We start from the raw sequence: 20,044 nt of genomic DNA, 5'->3' as shown, positions 1-20,044 counted from the left end.
TACTTCATTCAAGACCGCAACAGTACACTACAGGATTAGAGTATAGGAGACAATGTGGTCAGCATTGCGCTCGCCCTATATTATTATCCTGATTTGACTCTGTACTCATTCGCAGCTGAGTTGGCGGTCTGGTCTGATTATGCTTCAGGTTAAAGTTCCATATAATCGGCAAGTCCTCACAAGACCTCCTCGTGATGCCCGATGGAAACCGTCTTCGGCCGGACCAAGAGTGTGTAGGGCTGGGCTGGGAGTAGGCTCATCCAACTGACGAGGATCTGCTTGTCTGCTCATGTGTTAGTCTTTAGTATGCAAACTGTGAATACCTTGGGTATCTTCAGTTTCAAATAAGACTCTTATCCTGGTTGCCGGGCCCGCCAGGGTGGAGAATCTTCCCGGACTACTCGTGGGATCAAGACATGGACTTAATTCTCAAAAAACAAAACCAAAAAACGACGTTAGAAGAAGAGGAGGTGATGCCAGGCGCATCATCGGAGGACGAGCTCCTGGCCTCCCGTCAGGAGACAATAGCCGTTGAGAGCAGCACACTCGCTGCCAGCCGTAGCACCGCTGTGCTGAAACCAACCGCAGGAACCTCCCGGAGCGAGGTGACAGACGGACAAGTAGCTTCCAGTCTGGAATTCACCGCCGCAAGACTGCTAAGAATAAGGAGGCCGGTATTGTCGACGAGCAGGATAAAAAAGACCTCGCTAAATACCAGGTGATTGTTGACGAATACAATAGCAAACGCCTGGCTGACGAGCAGAAGGCGAAGCCCATCGCTCTAAAACGCAATCGATCTCAAGACGAGGTCGAGCAAGTTAAGAAACGGAGCAAAGTGGGCAATAGCGCAGACGCTAAGAAACATCCGAAAGAAATTGCGCAGCAACCGTCAGCCGACGGGCCACGAACTGCGAAGCCCTTCAGCGACGGGACCAGGAGCCACATTTAAGTGGTATTGGATTGGAGGGGTATGTCACGCATTGGATTATATCCATGCTAAGTACCAGAAGAATTCAGTCGGGTCTGGCAGGCAACTACTTGACCAGAGCTGTGAACAGAGGCACGCCCCAGGGTAGCGCCATCTCAGCGGTGCTCTGGTTAATAGTAATGAACAAAATTTTACGCCGACGACTTGGTGATATTTGTATCAGGAATGTTTCTGTCCATTATGAGCGGCATAATGGAACGAGCGTTGGGAAAGCTGTGCCTGTGGGCCGCAAAATGCGGACTCAGCATAAACCCAACCAAACGCAACTGATTCTATTCACCACCAAGACAGGAATATCTGAATTCCATTTACCCCTGCTGAATGAACAAAGATTGGTTCTTTCCTCTAGTGTAAAGTATCTGGGTGTAATCCTGGATCCAAAGCTAAATTGGAGATTGAACATAGAACTGAGGGTTAAGAAGGCTTGTATAGCCTTCCGTGCCTACAAGAGAACTTTTGCAAAGAAATGGGGTCTCCGGTCGAGGATGGTTCTCTGGATGTACACGGCTGTAGTGCGTCCGATACTAACATACGGCTCTATTGTATGGTGGCAGGCTTTGAAGAAAAAATACAATAGGATGAAGCTTAATTGGATTCAAAGAACTGCGTGTGCAGGTGCTACTGGGGCTCTACAGTCCTGCCCGGCAGATGCTCTCAATGTACTCCTGCATATCCATCCCCTAGACCTCCACATTAAATATGTTGCAGCGTGCAGTGCCGTCAGACTACGTGAGTCCGGATGCTGGCAAAGTGGAAGACCGGCGGCGTGTTGCAAGATTATGACATAGTATTCTTTACGGACGGATCAAAGCTGGCCTGTGGAGTCGACGCGGGGGTTTTCTCGAATACACACATTGTATCCAAGTCGTATGGTCTCCCAGGTTTCGCTAGTGTATTCCAAGCGGAAGTACTGGCGATATTGGAAGTCTGTTGATGGCTGGAACGAGATTCGAGCCCAAGCGCAACATAGCCTTTCTGACCGACAACCAAGCGGCCATCAATGCCTTTTACTCAGCGACGACATCTTCCACGCTGGTGGGGCAGTACAGAGACGCGCTGAACCGTCTGGGCGGCACCCTCAAGGTGACTCTCCTTTGGGTTCCCGGGCATAGGAACATAGAGGGGAATGAGCGGGTTGACGGATTGGCCACGCAACGTTCTGCTCTTGTCAGTCCTTCGGTGAATACAGTCGGTATTCCGCTGGCGGCTGTCGGGGACCGAGTGTACTCGCACTGCCTAGCAGCCGCGGACTACAATTCGCATTGTAGGGAAACCCTCATGCACTTTCTCTGCGATTGCCCAGCTCTGGCTAGAGTCAGGCTGCGGGCAGGGAGAGCTGATTTTTCTCGTGAATGCTACGTGCTGGACTCTGGCTCCCTGCTCCCATAACAACAGTCACGGTCTTAGGAGTTTGTGGCATCGAAACGGTGCACCAAAGCGCTAATTGGGCTCCTCGGAGCGGCCACTGATATTTACCTACCCTACTCCACAGCTGGGTCGCTGGTATCCAAAGTCAAATCACGATACAAATCCTATTTTTGAAACGCGACCTTTCGTACACTCAGCTATCCATACAATATTTCTATATATATATCATATATATATATTTTCAAAAGAATAATTTTGTTTGGATTTTTTTCATACGATCGTGATTATTATCATGAATTGGATTTGCTTTAATTGAAAGTAATAATAATAATCGTTGGCGCAACAATCCATGTTGGATCAGGGCCTTGAAGTGTGTTAGAGCACTTCATTCAAGACCGTAACGGTACACTAGGAGGCAATGTGGTCAGCATTGCGCTCGCCCAGAAAGTAAGAGACTAATTAATCATTCTCTCTGAAAAGAGACACGCGTATTTTTTTAATTAGCGTGGATCAACATTGCTCTGCAGCTAGAGATCTCTCTGAGATCCTCAAAGAGTGGTTTACCTAGTATCCGTAGCCTGACTCTAGCTAGGGCTGGGCAATTGCAAAGGAAGGGCCTGAAGGTTTCTCCTTCTTCTCCGCAGCTTAGGCAAGGCGAATTATAGGATATGGCGAGTTTGCGGCATGGTCCGGTATAGACACTGGTGACTTTTTAGGACTAAAAGGACTAAATGTAGTCTTTTTGAAGCTTATCAATAGCTCAGTACTTTTGCTCATTTTTCAGCACTTTTTTAGTTAAATAGGTACTATCAACAGGGACCGAAAAGAACTTAATATTTGGCAATATTATGTTTTGTGAATAATAAAATTTAGGCGAAAATGTCCGTCAAATCGAATCAGCGGTTTCTGTGAATGGAGTTCATCATGTCATAACAACATAAAGCGAAGCGACCCACTGCGATAGGTAAATAGATATTTCAATGAAACAAAAACGGATAATATGGCGCCCGGATAATGTTCATCTCACATATGTATAATTTTCAGCTTTGACTCGGATTTCTTCTGTACCGGCTCGCCCAGTTCCTTTCATTATGTGCCGTGTACAGATATAGTGAGCAAAATTTAAATCCGGACACCATTGTACGAAACATATTAATGTCCAGAAAGGAGGTAAAAGGAATTTTATGTGTTTTTTTTACAAGAGTGTAACGTAATGAAAAAGGATAAAACAAAACCCCTGAAAAAGAACAAATAACAAAAAAAAAACTCTATTTTCGTAGGCAAAATTGAAATCCGGACTGAGCTAAAAATATTAATAATGACATTAAAAAATCAAATAAGACGGGAAACCAGGAGCTTTGTATATTTCGATGCATATATTGGCATCCATCTTCACTTTCACAAATACCACAATACCCACACCGTGTGCCCTTGAAAGCGTAGAAAAAGCCTTACACAAAATTAGAACCGAAAAACACTGTGGGAAGTGTTATGGGGGCTGTTGCGGGGTGGACGATGTAATGTAATTTTCGTGGAGAGTAATATTTTAAAGGTGTTCAAAGGGTAGTATAGGTTTCAGGGAGAAACGTGGATTAGTACTCACGATGGAGCATAAAACCTGGGATACGCCTGCTGAACCAACATGAACGAGTCTCTGCCTATAAACAGGATAAAATGTACCAACTGGTCTTCCAGGTTGGGGCTTGGGTAGGGCTGACAACCCTACATGGAAAACAATCTGTTACGAAGCCACAAAAGGAGCCTTAAACTGGATTGATGGCACAAAGATGAACCCGGCAACAAAAATGGAATAACGATTTGGGCATTTTCTCATGGAACGTGCATTCCCAGTGTAGAGCAGGAACTGCCAAGCAGCTAGCCGATACCCTGAAGCTGAAGCCACTACACCATATTTTATATGGAATAGGTTTCTTAGCCAACCAAAAATTTAAACCTGTTGTTATCGGCTTTGAAAACATAAGCGAATGGCTATGCACTCAGCACTCCCTATGCAAATTCAAAAATATGAGGTTTATATTCATGCCCCTACAGAGGAAACTGCAGACTTGGTGAAGGATACCTTCTACGAGGCAGTAGAATGAACCATCGAAGCCTGTCCCAAGTATGATATCAAAATCATATTTGGGGATTTTAACAGTCAAATAGGCGATACGTTGGCTCCTATAGTCGACACACCAATGATAACGGACTGCGGATTATTCAGTTAGCAGTATCGCTAATGGTTGGTGGAAGTACCTGGTTTGCGCGGAAAGCGGTCCACAAACAAACATGGGTCTCCCCAGACGGGACCACTTTCAACCAAATTGACCACGAGTAGATCGAACGCCTCGAGAGATCACTATCTCGTTGGCATGGTGCTCCGAGCTCGAACAACAACATCACCCAGAATCCCCTCTGACAATCAGATGAGAGTTAACACTGAAGCCATCCATAACAAATCCCTCCGCAACACCTATAAAAGGGAAATAGATGACGCAATAATCGCAGTAAACAGAGGTCTTGGACATGAAGCATTAACGAATGATCTTCACAATCACCTGAAAAACGTTATCATTGATACGACCACAAACCTACTTGGCCCCAGTGGCAAAAAAAGTCGGAACAGCTGGTCCGACGATGAATGTAAATTAGCAAAGGAACGGAAAAATGTCGCATACCGAGTAATGTTACATTCTGAAATTTATCATGAACTCCGGCAAGCGGAGAAGCGACTTCATAGACGGAAAAAAGAAGCCTGGGAGAACCGACACTCCATGAACTAGAAAAGTACAGAGAGCAACCTCACTAGGTGTGAAAGTTTTACCAACAAGTCAGCAGGAAGATGTCGCAATGCTCATTCTGTCGAGCAAAAGAGGGAAATCTAATTTCCAAGCGACTGCTCAACAACAGAACATCGGTTAGAGGTCTCGTCAACTGAAGATAATGGACAAATAATGCCACCACCAAGTATAGAAGGAACAGTCCGTGCCATTCATTAGCTTAAAAATCATAAGTCGCACGGAGCCGATAATATTACAGCCGAATTGGTTAAATATTAGGGCAACCAATTACACCAAGCGGTCCATGAACTTATACTCAAGGTGTGGGACAGCGAATTGATGCCTGACGGCTGGCGACGAGGCATTATCCCCCCTTGAGAACGAACTAAATAAAGAAAAACACTATCAAATTGGAGATCAATGAACATATAGTTTCTTTAAGTTGGTTGTCAAATACCGGGGCGGGCTGGGAGGAATTGCTCTTCCTCTCGTCAGGCTTGCTGAGGGTGATTATTGACACCAAACTTAGCGTTAGAGCCCACTTAGAGTATGTTTGGCAAAAAGCATCCGCATCAGATAGGTCAGTGGTTATGGTGGCGCGCTTGATTGCACTTAAGTCCATCCTTAATACTAGGAAATGGTTTGAGCGCAAATATGGGGAGACCAACTATGACATTACCTAGTTCTGTACAGAACACGCTGGTTACTATAGGCAGTATCTACACTATTTTGAATTGGCTGATTCCTCAAATCGTTCTGTTAGCTTACCAGAAGATACAGAGCCGAATATGATGTTTCATTGTTTGATATTTGCGAGTGAAAGAATAATCTTAAGCGCTGAACAAGAACGAGAGCTTTAAGTGTGTAATTGTGGAGACGTTAAGCCCAAAGGGGAACTGGCATATAGTTGCCCCACAAATATCGAAAATTTGCTTCGGCCCAAAAAGGGGAAAACTGAAAGACTAGCAGCATGAAGGCCTTAGGAAGTGGTCCCGCGCCTGGACACATCGAGGTGGTTGGGTGATGGGTAAACCCTACAACACGCCCGACTGGAGCGGATGTGTTAGAAATAAAACAGAAGAATAAATGAGTCTATTCTAATCTGGGCCTATAAACTACTGAATCAAATTGGTAGTAAACAAAAGGTAGGCAGCTATCGGATTGTGCGGAATAACGTCCGGAGAGGCAAGCTATGTCAACCAATGCAAATGCAGAGACTCTATAAAAGCGGCATAACATAGAAGACAGAGTACCGAGTGTATCAAAAAGAATAGCAAGAGATATGAGAGCAGTTTTTGACTAGCAGATGGATATTCCTATTATTACTATAATTTTCTAAACTGTCTAAGCTGCGAATTTGAAGGGGGCCCCAATATGTTTGGTTTCAGCACCAGGCAATTAATCTGAGTGAGAAGTGAATTATAAAGCTACGCCAGCATGCCGCTATTATCTGGAGGGGTTTAAATGGTCGCGGGCTTACCATACAAACACTTAATGCTTAGAAAAGTAGATACTAAAAGGTGAGTGGCAACACGTGGAGAAAATTCAATAAAAGCTGATTTCTCTGTGAATTAATATCTGATGACAGTTTTGTGAGGACATAGGCGAGGAAATCGGTCGGTTCAGTCAATGAAAATCTGGGAAAAATTCAGAACAGGAGGTCTGTAATATTTTTGGAAGATTTGCACCTTCCAACGTTGGAAAAAATTAAAACATCATAATTCAATTTTTCGTTCTCATTATTTATTTATAATTTTTGTAAATTTATTAAGACATTGTTTTTCGAATAAAATACATGTATATATAACATTTCTTGGACTTATTAATTTATTGTATTTTTTCCTTGTTCCTTCACTCTCTTCTGAATATTACATTTAATATTTTTTATATATATATATATATTTAATTTTTATATTCACATATTTTTATCGTTCTTTCAATACCTATAAAATAGATTTATGTATGTAGAAAAAAATTGTCAAACACATTTGTTTATTCGCACCGAAAATGTATATTTGTGTGCTACAATTCTTCCTTTGCATATACTCGTTCAGTTTTACACGATTTGTGTGGACTGGAAAATATCGGGAACGCATTGTATTTGTGTATGTGTGTTGAACTAATATAATACAACACAAGTAATACAATTGGAAAAGAAGAAAACGTAGATAACAACTTCCTGTTGCCATGTGTAAATCAAAGTATTAATTTATTTCAACATGTTATAAACATGTTTCATCACGGCAGCATTTTAAAATATAATTTCGTGGTTATCAAAACAATTTGATAACTAAAAGAAGTTTTTGCTCGCACTATTATTGCGTTATTGAATTTGCAGTGAAAACCTGTGCGTTCTTGAATGTTTTCGTTCTATAATATTTACATAAAAAATCGGTAATCATACGTACGATCACTTAAAGAATTGAATTCGTTTTTGCTTCTTTTATTTGACTTTTTGAACTTAGTGAAAAGGAAAACTATATTTTGAACGATTTTTGTTTCTTACTTTTCTTTATTAATGTATAAGGCCTTATTATACTTTTCACGTTTATCATCCTATTTAATTTTCAATTAACTATTATATTATTATTAGAAATAAACTCAACTTATTAGCTTGTTGTTTAGCTTTAGGTAACACCTTTCTATTTTATTTATAGTTAGAATAGGTTCGTAATTGTAAAATTTAGTATATGGTACAACTGTCTTTGGAATTTCTAGCCTTTCGTCTATATTTAAATTTACATAAACATTTCATAGATTATTATAAATTTGTCGTAATGTTCAATTTACAAAATCTTATTTTAAGGAATATCTTTATTTTTGTTTTTAAATTAAATAAACTTAAAATATATATATTTTTTTGGAAAACAAAATTGATGCACATTTATAGAATGGATGGCGGACAAATAGATAAAAGTAAGTTGAGTATATAGATGTGAAAAAGGGATAGATGATAGTATTCGTTGTTTGAGAAACCTTTTAGTTTTTTGTTCTTTGGTTCAGGTGGTGGTGGTTGTAGTGCGTCAGGAAGCGAAATTGAAGGGAATGTGTCAATTTAATTTATTAGTTCTAAATGAAATTGGTCAGAGGCAAATTCGTTGCATTGGTTTTATTTTATTTTTATAAGTTTAGTATTTTAATGGAGATCAGACAAACAATTGAATATATAATAAGAGTCAATAGATTTGAATACATTCTAACTAAATTTGATCATATTCAAGTTTAATATAAAAATTGTACTTTAGTTTTGAAACGATCTTCGGTCGAAAGTGTCAATGCGTTCTTTAGATTTATTTTAATGTAAATTTTATATTTTAACTCCGCTCAAAATTAAATTAGTCGAATTTTTATTGTCATTTTGATTCTAGTCTCCAAAGAGGATTTAAACGTCTATTATTAGGTCTCCATTTTTAATTTAATAGTTTTCGTTATTTTTTTCTATACATTTCAATTTACATATATTTTAAGCTGTTTATTGGTTGTTAGTCATAAGAGACTTCGTATATTTATGCTTTTTTTAGTTTTTATTATTTTTTAATTGGTTTCTACCCTTATTAGAACTTATGCATTTATTTCACGTAAAAATTCAATGTTCCTCATTTAATGTATAATTGTCCTAAGCTTTGAAATCAATTTTCGAATCTTACTGTAGTTTCTGTTTCAGCGTATGTGAATTTGTCTGAAAGTGAATATTTTACATAATAGTATTTAATGGCTGTTGAACATTTGCTTCCCTATGACATCAACTCAGCATTTTTAGTCTCAATAATAGTAATGTTCAATATTATACCTCGAATGTCGATAACAATAGTGAATAACATCAAATATATTTTTTAAATTTCAACCCTAAATTAGCAGGAAAAATTGTTCACTCATTTGCTTAATTGTTGGTTAGGTTTTTCTCTTATTAAAAATCTAATCATTAAACTTATCAAAAGGACACTGTAGTAGTACTTAATTGGCTAAAGGCTATTGTGCAGAGTGCATGGGCTTATCATGTTAGGAGCTGAAATCTAGTTAAGAATAACGAATTTTAATCATGAAAGAAAACTCAATACCAAGAAAATGAACCTCTTAGATTCTGCATGAAGCGAATGAAATGCTTATGTTTGGATAAATAAAAACCTTTTTAGAAATTCACATTTATGTGTAAGTAAACGATAAAATGAGATGAATGTACATATAAAGAAATTTGATGGTTAAATTTACTGAACTGACAATAAGATAAAGAATAATGATTAAGAAGATTAAATAAATTAAGAATGATTAAATAACTTCCGAAATGCAAAGCAAATGTGAATTCCAATCCAAATAAAGCTTCATATGTCTAAATTCCTTTTCGTTAGATTTTCTAAGCAGAAAAGTCCAGAGCAATCGGGAGATATAAACCATTTTGTATCTGTACGCCATGTTCACATTTTTTAGAAAGTATCCCTCCACAATGAATCGCGTTGTCATCAGTAACGAACAACCTACCTACACGTGATCTTATCATTGAAACACCGCCTATACCTGTTACAATCAACTCGTAACCTGTTTTGGATTGGATTGATAGTAGTGGGAGTGTTGTGGGTAGTAGGAAAATTATAAACCCAATTCACTCACACAATGACTACAGACTAGCCAATCAGCACCATTTTTTTCATAGTAATTACATCATATGTTATCATAGAAACGATTTTATCTCTAAAAATTATTTGCGTTTGACTTAAACTGCTGGGATTTTTTTCAGGTTTTTTTTTGTGGTTAGAATCTAAGTAAATTTTCAATGTAAATTACAGCTAATTTAGTTTGGAGTTGTTTTTTTTTTTAAAGTGATTTTTTTATGGTATCCATAAATGGTTAGTTTATTTTTTACGCAACCCATGAAAAACCTTTATTGGTATTATCCGAATGATATCTATATTACAATCATGCTTTTTGTATTCTTTCATTCGTTGGCAAACTTTTTTGAATTTAGTATTTACAGAGGAGTTAGATTTTCTTTCGCTATTATTTAGAAGTTAGTAAATTTTTGTTAATGCTGTTTTTACCCTTCCCGTTTAGATCATCATTAGTAGTGATACCCATTGATTTTAGAGGATAAAATCTAGCCAAAATTAAATTGAAGGTTCTTCGGTCACGATTTCTTATTAGTTTCATATATTTTGTTTTTATTTTAATTTCTTGCTGGTCGTTTTCATTCATATCTTAAAACGAATAATAACATTTTGTAAATTCAAATGTTTAGTGATTTTATTTCTTCTGTATTGGTTGTTCAATAACGTCTGGTCTATCATTGTCTTTTGGCTGATAACCTCAAAAAAATAATGTTAGTGCTTCAACCTGATGTTCGTACAATTTGGTTTTGGCTTCTTTAACCATTTTAAAAATAAAAATATCTAAAAAGGTACCCAATAAAAATAATGATAAATAAAAACCCCATGAAGTTATTTAATTGTTAGCAATTTGTTAGGATAATATATGATATGAAAGCCAATAAAACTCTCAACACGAAAACTAAATAAGATTGCGTCAACACCCAGCCTGACTTAATCGTATTTGAATGATATTTTGTATTAGCATTCAATTGAATATAATTTTTAGCATATTTTGGATTACATTATTGTTTGTTTGGAAGTAGCAGTTGTGGTATGTGTAAAACATGTAAAGTGAGTGGATCAAGTGTAAATAAAATTATTGATTTTTTCTACTTACTTTTCATTGTTTGAATATTTTTCTGGCATACTTTTGCTGTGATAAAATACATTGAACGAGTGGAAAAAGTTAATCATTATTTGAATGAATATTGTGGATTGGGTTGAAACTGATCACTAGGTATGTGCAGCGAGAACTATTGTCCGTCTAACTTACAAAATATTTAGAAAAACGTCTGGAGTTGAACCTGCTCTTTTGAATGTTCTATTTTAAAAAAATATATTGAGAAAATGAACCCTTCTGTTGCTTGAAGTACGCAAATTATTCAACCTAGTTTCGGAAGAAAATTAGCTTGTTATAAGAGCGACGCAGATTGGGAAGCTATTTTGGTATCTGGGAAAGGGAATTCTATCCACGGTATTTAGGAGCAACTTTAAATAAAAGGAGCAACAATTTGCACATTGAATGGCAAAGAAAAAATATTATTTTCAATAATTGTAATCAATAATATTATATTTGGCACTTTAATGTTTTACACAAAAAAATTGTCCGTCTGTTATATGGATAACAACATACTTTCGGCACATTTTTGGTCATAAAAATATAATTACATAAGTAATAATAATTTTGTATACATTTATAAAAAACTATAATGATAAAAAATAATCTACATAACGACATAATTTATTTGATCATATATGTATGTATTCTGCTTATCAGTGCGAGATTCGTTGCATATAATATTTAAACAAATATAACTAAAAAGGTAAATAAACTTTGCCTGTTTTAATAACAAAAATCTGTACATATTTTAATATTGCAAATTAAAAAAATAAAATCTGAAAACAAAAAGAAAAAAAAAAAATTCAAGGCAAGAATCGAACCAAATTGATCGACTGGCGTTTATATGTTGCGTTAAAATAAATTCACTTTGCGTTGAGTATTTAGTTGGTACTCCCCAAACTCAAAACACGTCGAAATTTCAGTTTGAGTTCAACTGACTCCTAAATAAATCTTTATGGAAGATTGCGATATTTCGTAAAAATTAAAATTGAAATAAGAGAGAAATTGATAATATGTAATTGAATCCGCCGATATTTCACTTCTCTCATTTTTTAATCGAGATTCTATTGCTTAAAGCAGCTTTAAAATATATTCTATATAAAAAGATTTTATATGTGATGTCGCTTGTTCGTTGGTCGCTTAAAATTAAAAGAAGCTAAAACTAGGCTAAATTCAAATGGCCACTCGAGAATCCACAGAATTTTCGATTAAAAATCTATATAAGAGTTAAAAACTAATTTTAAGCCATTGTTATGTAACATATGCGCATGTATAGAAATAAGGAAAAGTATACTTATTTTAATTATTAAAAAATATTCCACGAAAGCCTATGGTTACGCTTAAAAACAATTTATAACAAATGTTTGGCTCGTTTTATATATAATAATATCTTATAGAAAACAATATTTGAGAGTCAATTTTTTAAGGAATGAAATTGAAAAAAGTTCGTTTTCGAGACCAGATTTTATTGAATTTCGAATTTCTATTTTACATCTACCATTTCGAGTGGAGAAACGAAATTACAGTTTAATTTTTGGTTTATTCTTGTCTTTAAGTACATATTTTACAATTTAGTGTAATGTAGACCAAACTTACTTAGAAAACTTATGGTAGAATTCCTTTTTCATGATTTACTATGTTTTTGAACGTTGAGAGATTACTATAGGTTTCTTTTATACATATAGACCTATCGTAACGGATTAAAGGCACATGGAAACTAAACACTCCCGCGTTTAGTGTCCTTGTGCCTGTAATCAATCCATACAGAAGAAATTATGGTACGTTTTATTGCAATTGACGCTGATGGTATCTTATGAATGTGGTATTTGTCTCTGTATATTTCCCCAAAGTTCCGCTAATGGTTTATTGCCTTTTTAAAAAAGCCGATCTGCCTGCCACATCATAGCTGATCCGAAATTATTGAATTTTCGAAATCCGTATTGTTGTAGCAAGGCAGACGTTCCGCTTACCTACTCTCTGTATGGTTTGCAGTATGAGTATCTGTGATTCATGTGTTGACTGTATGATCCTGAATGTGAGAAACGCTTTAGGCATTTTGTACATTGGAATGGTTTTTCCCCGCTATGCAGACGTTTATGTTCGGTTAAGTGATGTTTGTGTTTAAATGCTTTCGGACATTCTTCACATTTATATGGACGCTGACCTGAAATTCAAAGGAAAATCATTTTAGTTTTTCTGATAACTAATCATTGTACAATTTTCGTATTTATCCATAATATAATTTCCATGATCTTGGGTACATTTTTGGTTCGTAACCAACCAAGGAACTTCTCTGGTGAAGAGGTAATTGAGTTTATTAAAACGCCGGAATTGATACTCATATAGATACTTTGCGGCTCTATCAAATAGGAAGGATTGTGCGTAGATGGTGAGGATATTTGTGTTCTTTGGTAGCTATTGCGTTATTTCTTATTCTACACTAACAGGGACAGTGAAAACACTGAAGAAGTGAACAGTCGGTTCCCGAAATACGGAATTTACTTTTTCACCACATTTTAGCCAAGAAAGGATAATCTTCTGAACCAGTTTAATCTTAATTAAAACCTTGGCTAACTAACCACTTTCTAACTCAAACCAATAAAAGTTCATCAAGTTTACTTGTACCTAAAGGAACTTGGATATGCAAACGCGGTTGATATTTGGGCTCATCATAAACTCAAAAAAAAAAAAAAATCATTTGACGGCCCTGAAATATGCTGTTAAAACACCAAGAAGAAAGGATGATAACTGGATAATCAGAAGTTGATCCTTTATAAGAATGTGCAAAGCAAATGATCTTGATTCCGTCGTGAAGATCAGCGTCAAATAACTTCAAAAGCAGAGCTTCATCAAATGAATAAAATGCGTATTATGGGATTGAAAATATTTGGTGTTTTATGAGCTCCAACCAAGAATATTGTCAGCAATTGGGCAGTTGGAACGAATTTCTTATCCAGAAGCGCCTGGAGCTCGTTAATCGTAAGAGAGTTGTATTCCATCGCGAGGATGGGATACCACAAACTTTTTGGTGATCCGTCAAAAATTACTGAAGCTTTGATGGGGTGTGCTCTCTCACACAGGATACCCACCTGATCTACGCTCCTCCACAAATGAGGAATAATGCAGCTCACTGAAAGACGGCAAAAGATCACCGGACAAAACAGAGAATTTACCATGGCCCTTTGTTGTCCTATGAATAACTTTAAAGAACATGCAAAAAACGCAATGTCTCTTTCCTACACCTGATAAAAAGCTAGAGAATAAATACAAATAAGACCGCGTTACCATATTACAATTGTACTCGCGTTTACAAAAACTTTTAGTATAGTCGTGCTAAATACAAGGCAAAGAAATCGTACTAATCGCTTCAGTGGTTTTTAAGAAACAGAGACGAGTCAGACCAGACTTTGATCGCTTCCCAAAAAGAGGGGGGATTTCTGAAATATAGTAGTATATTACTACTAATGATATTTAAGCAGACACCAGCCGGTAGGAAATATATTTTCTCGCCTAGTTTGATGATGATGCATATTTTTCCAAGATACGACCCTAGTGGAAAACCCGTGCCCAGAATGAAAACCGTATGAGTCTCTCGAAATTGCATATTTGATATAATTTTGTTAAAGGCTCCCACTACCAAGATAACTCCGGGCTCGGGAAGACCCACCTCCTTCCTCTCTTCTGCAAGGCTTGAGTTTCGCAGATCAGGGTCAATGATATCGTTTGCAAACGTTCAGGATGTTGCAGAAGGACTTCGGGTAGCAGACAATATCGAAAGGGAACGTGCACAAGTGGTATAAATATTTCAAAGGCAGACGAGAAATTGTTGAAGACAAAGCGCGTCCCGGTCGACCATCGACGTCAACTGACGATGACCATGTCAAGGAAATAAGAAAATTGATGCTCGTAAATAATCAGTTAACAATTGGAGACCTTGCTGATGATGTTGACATTTCAAAAGGATCGTTAAATACAATTTTTAAAGAAAATTTGGGTCTCAACCGCGTAAAGTCTCGATTGGTGCCGAAATCGCTAATTTTTTTCGAAAAATTCGTGAGTTCCTCCCCAAAAAATCGTTCCCCATATTCGCCCTGATTTAGCTCCATGCGACTTCTGGCTGTTCCCAAAGTTGAAAGGCCGCCTCGGGGAAATTATTTTAAGTCAATTGAAGAGATCTAACATGAATTGACGCGCTCTCTGGAGGCTATACCTGTAAGTGACTATCTGGTACGCAGCGGAGACTAGAAAAATCGCTGGCATAAGCGTGTACTGCATGGAAGTTATTACTTTGAAGGAGAAGAAATCGATTTGGACGAATAAATACAAAATTTCGGAGAAATAGGAGGAATATTTCTTTTCATGAACCCAGGGAGGACTTCAACTTTAAAAGTCAATGAAAACGTAGGTACGGCCGGTCTGCAGAGGTTAAATCGTCGCTTAATAGAAATCGTTGCCACGCGGACAATAGAAAAAGAGCATGCTTTTATCTTCTTGATAGAATTGTCAATGACCACAACTTTTGAGTGGTGTGATCACATGTGATAAATCATGGGTTTCTGAAGACGATCCTGATGCATCAGAACTAGCACACTGAGACATGCAGACATGTGGGACGGAATTTTTGACCTCGAAAGGCATCATTCCCCATTGCTTAAAATGACGTGATTTTGTCTCTGTGTGGAGCACCTAAAATAATGTAATTTTCAACGCTGTTACTAAAAGTGGGAACTTTGCTAATATATCGCTGCCCGAGGAAACTGCTTCAAAAGGGATAATAGTGTTGTCTGAAAAAAATATTATATGGTAAATATCACAATTCGTATATGTCGATATTGCACCCACCAAACATGGGCAACTCTATTGAAGGCCTACCAGCTCATGCCTGAAGTAGGTGGGAAATAAAAAAAGGAAAAAGCTAGCGAAGCGCAAAGTTTAGAGCGACCAGTATCACAGGTAATTTCGTTCTCAAGTTGGAATCAGTCGGATCGAATGACCTAATAGCAGTTGGTTCACTATTGGGGTAAATGAAGAATTCAAGGTGGCAAACAAAGGAATAAATTATTTCTATTCTTATCCAAATAACAATTGAAACATTAACTCACCTGAATGCTCATATTTATGCCGGGCTAACGAACTCTGCTTACTAAAAGCCTTATCACATTGATCGCAGACAAACGGGCAATCCAAATCTGAATTTGCACTTGTATCTAGTTTGATTCGTTTGCTCGCATGAAAATTATATTCATCGTCATGTGAGATTCTCGACTCGTCATCCCGCCATGATCTTTTCTCCGAACCAGGACTTAAGCTTGTTCCTCGTTCGCCAAGTTTCAAACCCAGCAATTGATTTCGTGCATATTCTGGAGTCATTTGTAAAAGACACTCCATTGGAACCAATCCTCGTGGACCAGCCAGCATGTATGGGTTGGGATGGGGTGGATGACGAGGCGGAATAGCTTCACTAGGCGATGGTGTTTGTCTTATGAGGGAGGACATATCACTGCCGGGTCGTAAAGATGAAGACATTGAACCGCCATAATATCGAAGTGAATTAAATGGAATTGGACTACGTGATGATTTGCAACTTAAGTTTATTGCCTCAGATGTGATAGCTTCTGTCTGTAGAGGTACAACTCCATAGCGCGGTGAATTCGAGGGTGCGTCGGTTGCGTCCTTTTTAACGGATAAATCCAATGGCTGTTCTTCACAATTTGTTGCAGGAGTAAGATTCGGAAGCGAGCTTGATGTCGTTATTGGTACGGATGACGGACTGTAGGCAGGTGAGATCGAATTTCCAACGGTTGGCGATGTGAAAGTTTTATAACTGTTCAGTTTTCGTTCTCGAGATCGATTGTTCTGAAACCAAACTTGCACAACGCGAGGGTCGAGACCCAAACGAATGGCAATCATTCGGAATTCATCACGACTTGGGCGGGAATTGATTGCATAATGTTCTTTGAGAACAGTTTGCTGTTCTTCAGTTATTGCGGTGCGAACGCGAACTTTTCGTTCGCCTTCACTTCCGGTTTTTGATTCGCGGTCTTCAACATCTTCCTCACTGCCCGATTGCACAAATGTAGAATTCGCTGACTCCGGCTCGGACGTTTGTGTGTCGTGCTTACGAGGTTCTGCATATTTTTCAAGCTCTCTATGATCTTGCATACTACAGAGAACCTTCTCGTGCTGAACTAACTCAGTTTGATGGTTGAATCGCTTGTGACAACGACCACATTGCAGGATTTCTTCGGAGGATTCTTCCACTTTTATCTCAGGTGATTCTCGATTTGATTGTGGACTAATATCTCCCTCGTGTTGTTCATCATCGTCTCCATTTTCAAAAGGCTCTTTTTTGAGTTGAATGGGGTCATGTTCAACTTCTTCTTTTGGCGATTCCAATGGCTGATCTTCGTTACTTTGGCTTTCTTTATCTGGTGATGTTCTTTCATTACTGTGCTCCACTGGAGGTGAGTTTCGGTCAGATTTTTCCGTCTTACTGTCATCTTTATCTTCCTGGTCTTCCAGGTCCATAACGAGTTTTTGGTCATCAACTACATCTTCGGTGACTTCTTCAATCATGTCTTCAGGATTGGCTTGAAGCCGTGTTCCACCCGCCGCTGTTAGTTCAAGGAGACGATGTATACTGTAAGGGTGTATTCTTGGGTCCAAACCCATTCCATAGAAAGGATTTTGTAGTGATGCTAAAAGCGCGGCGTTCACAGCAGCTGCATCGTAATTATTATACTTTGGAAGCATTGGATAGAATGCATTGTTATTCGCACTCGGCGTCGAATTACTACTCAGTCCCACATTCGGCAATCCTGCTGGGAAATACGACATTGGATTGGGCGGCATGGTAGGCCTCTTTGAATTTGGACTGGTTAGTCCTATTGCTAGTGGACCATTGTTTGAGTTTTCTAGTTTTAATTTCAGTACGGAACGATTGTTGTTCAACTTCAGACCCATACTAATGCATTTTTTCGATGTCATATGACTGGAATAGGAACCGGAATGCGAGAATCGCTTGCCACAGTTATCACAAGCGAATGGTTTTTCACCCGAATGTATTCGTACATGCTCTTTTAGGTGATGCTTGAATTTGAACGCCTTATCACATTCTGTACATTTAAATTTACGCAATAAGGCGGATTCGTCGTGACTAATCATGTGTCGTTGTAAGCGATATACATTGGCGAACGTTTTGTGACATACTTTGCAACTCTGAAATGAGATTAAGAGTAAAGAATTTTTTGATTAGCGTGTTTGAAACAATTTTTTGGGGAAAAATAAAGAAAACCAAGATGTCTTGTGAGTAAGATTTCTTCTCCAAGCTGTCAATGATTTCATCGTCAGATTTGGAGGACGAAAATATTGAGTCATTTCAAGTGGACAACGGAGCGCAATCAGTTTGGTTGATATATTGTGTAAATAGGCTGTAACATAATTAAACGTTGCCGAATAATAGTTGCAGTTTCCACAAGCATTCATCAAGCTCACCCTCTAGATATATTATTTAAATATTTATAGATATGCACATATACATTTGTGCAGCGTTCCTAACAATACTAGATTTATTCCCCTGTCCACCATGAATATGTGGGGCGTTCGTGATAATAACACGCGCAAATGTTTTTCATAAAACACATATTTACGTGAACAATGTGTTTTTGATTAGCAAATCACTTATCATTCATTGTGGAAGTTTCACTCAACTTGTTTACTACACAATCATTTATTTTAGACGTAGATCGGTTACGTGTGAGGGCCATTGTGGGTTGAATGGAGGAAACATAACAGTTTGCATTTTGATAAATAGGAATGGAATTATCGCAAGGATCTTGTTCGGTTTATTATTGAAGGATGACGGTATAATCCTTTCAATTTCCAGCCGTCTTTATGTGAAATTTAAACAGCAGCTGATATTGGTTCTTCCGCTTTAATTTGCCTCCGTTGCTGGCAATCGATATATTAAAAGAGGAATTGATGCAGCATTTTATTGCTGTTAGCATGTTGAGCTCAAATTGGAATGAAATCAAATAAAACAACCAAGAACAACATCCGCAGTTGGTTCTCAAATAATTCGCCCAAATTTACGCCAACTCGCACCAAAAACCGCAAAGGTATACCTATGCAATGCCAGCGCTTCCTAGAATATTCTTAAATTTCACCTTTTTTCTAAATTTATGTCATTTTTATTTCCTCCATTAAAAACACAATATATTATATATTCATGTTTTTTTTTTTTATTGTACGTACATATTTTGTTTATTTGGCTGCTGGTTGCTTCTCAAAACTAAACTGAACGGAAGTGAAAATACGAAAATTTTGATGTGACGCGCGAATTTATTTGGCCAATTGCCAATACAAGTGGAATTTTTTTCTCGTGTCCACCTCAAATGCAGAAAAATGAAAATGAAAACGAACTCTACGTCTTTCATGAAAATGTACTATAAGTTCAAAAATTGTTTTTCATTCAAGCTAATTCGCGGAAAGTACATATCTGTTCTCCGTAAGATGGCGCCGTAACTATATAATCGTAATCAACCTATAATTGATGCAACGAACAATTCAAATGAGGACAGCACAATCAGAAGTACGAGAGGAAAGAGATTTAAGTGTGCAAAGTGTGGACGCGGTTAGCACAGCATCACTTTCACTATTTTGTCCTATTCGGCCGCTTGGCGATTAAACTTGGAAATCAAGCAGTCAAGGATGAATTAATTAATTGATTCGTTTTGTGTAGACATTGTTTTCATACTCAATTCGGCCGTTTATTAGACAAACATGTGGCTTGGCTACAAAAGAGGGTCGTCTCAAGCCTGCTGCTCTCGTCTTCTGCTGTACATGGAGATGATATCATTCAGTTCAATTTGATTTCATTTAAATGTATTCATTTGGGTTATATAGGTGCGGAATGAGTCAATTTTGCAAGGAGTGGGTGATTCAATTTTTTTTTAAAGATGGCTTCCAGCATCATGTGACAAAGTGGCAAGGAATGCTGTAAGTTGACAGTGATCTAATCTCCTCTAGCGATTATAGTAACGAGAATTTTATATTGAAATGGAAAAAAGTCAGAAACTTGAAGGTTGGCGCTTCAGATACAGAAGGTTTTGTGGATTTTTTTTAAATTTTACACCCCTTTATATATGCAAATATGGGGTTCCCTCTTATGCTCAATATATAATAGAACAATATCAGTCACTGCATGCGT

At 37.7% G+C, this 20,044-nt stretch overlaps 1 protein-coding gene across 1 annotated transcript in view; it reads right to left on the bottom strand.

Moving 5' to 3' along the window:
- Nucleotides 1-6,857: 6,857 nt before the first annotated feature.
- The window catches only part of LOC119651209 (zinc finger protein 1), an 80,908-nt gene continuing 67,721 nt past the window's right edge, over nt 6,858-20,044 (bottom strand). Inside the window, exons 3-4 of the mRNA XM_038054658.1 lie at nt 15,939-18,054; nt 6,858-13,000 (exon numbers count right to left, since the gene is read on the bottom strand). Coding sequence (XP_037910586.1) covers nt 12,807-13,000; nt 15,939-18,054 — 2,310 coding nt within the window. The 3' untranslated portion in view covers nt 6,858-12,806. The remainder of the gene's footprint in view (nt 13,001-15,938; nt 18,055-20,044) is intronic.

The sequence above is a fragment of the Hermetia illucens genome, chromosome 3, assembly GCF_905115235.1.
Source record: "Hermetia illucens chromosome 3, iHerIll2.2.curated.20191125, whole genome shotgun sequence".
Classification (NCBI taxonomy): domain Eukaryota; kingdom Metazoa; phylum Arthropoda; class Insecta; order Diptera; family Stratiomyidae; genus Hermetia; species Hermetia illucens.
This window is presented reverse-complemented; position numbering and strand designations above follow the sequence as displayed.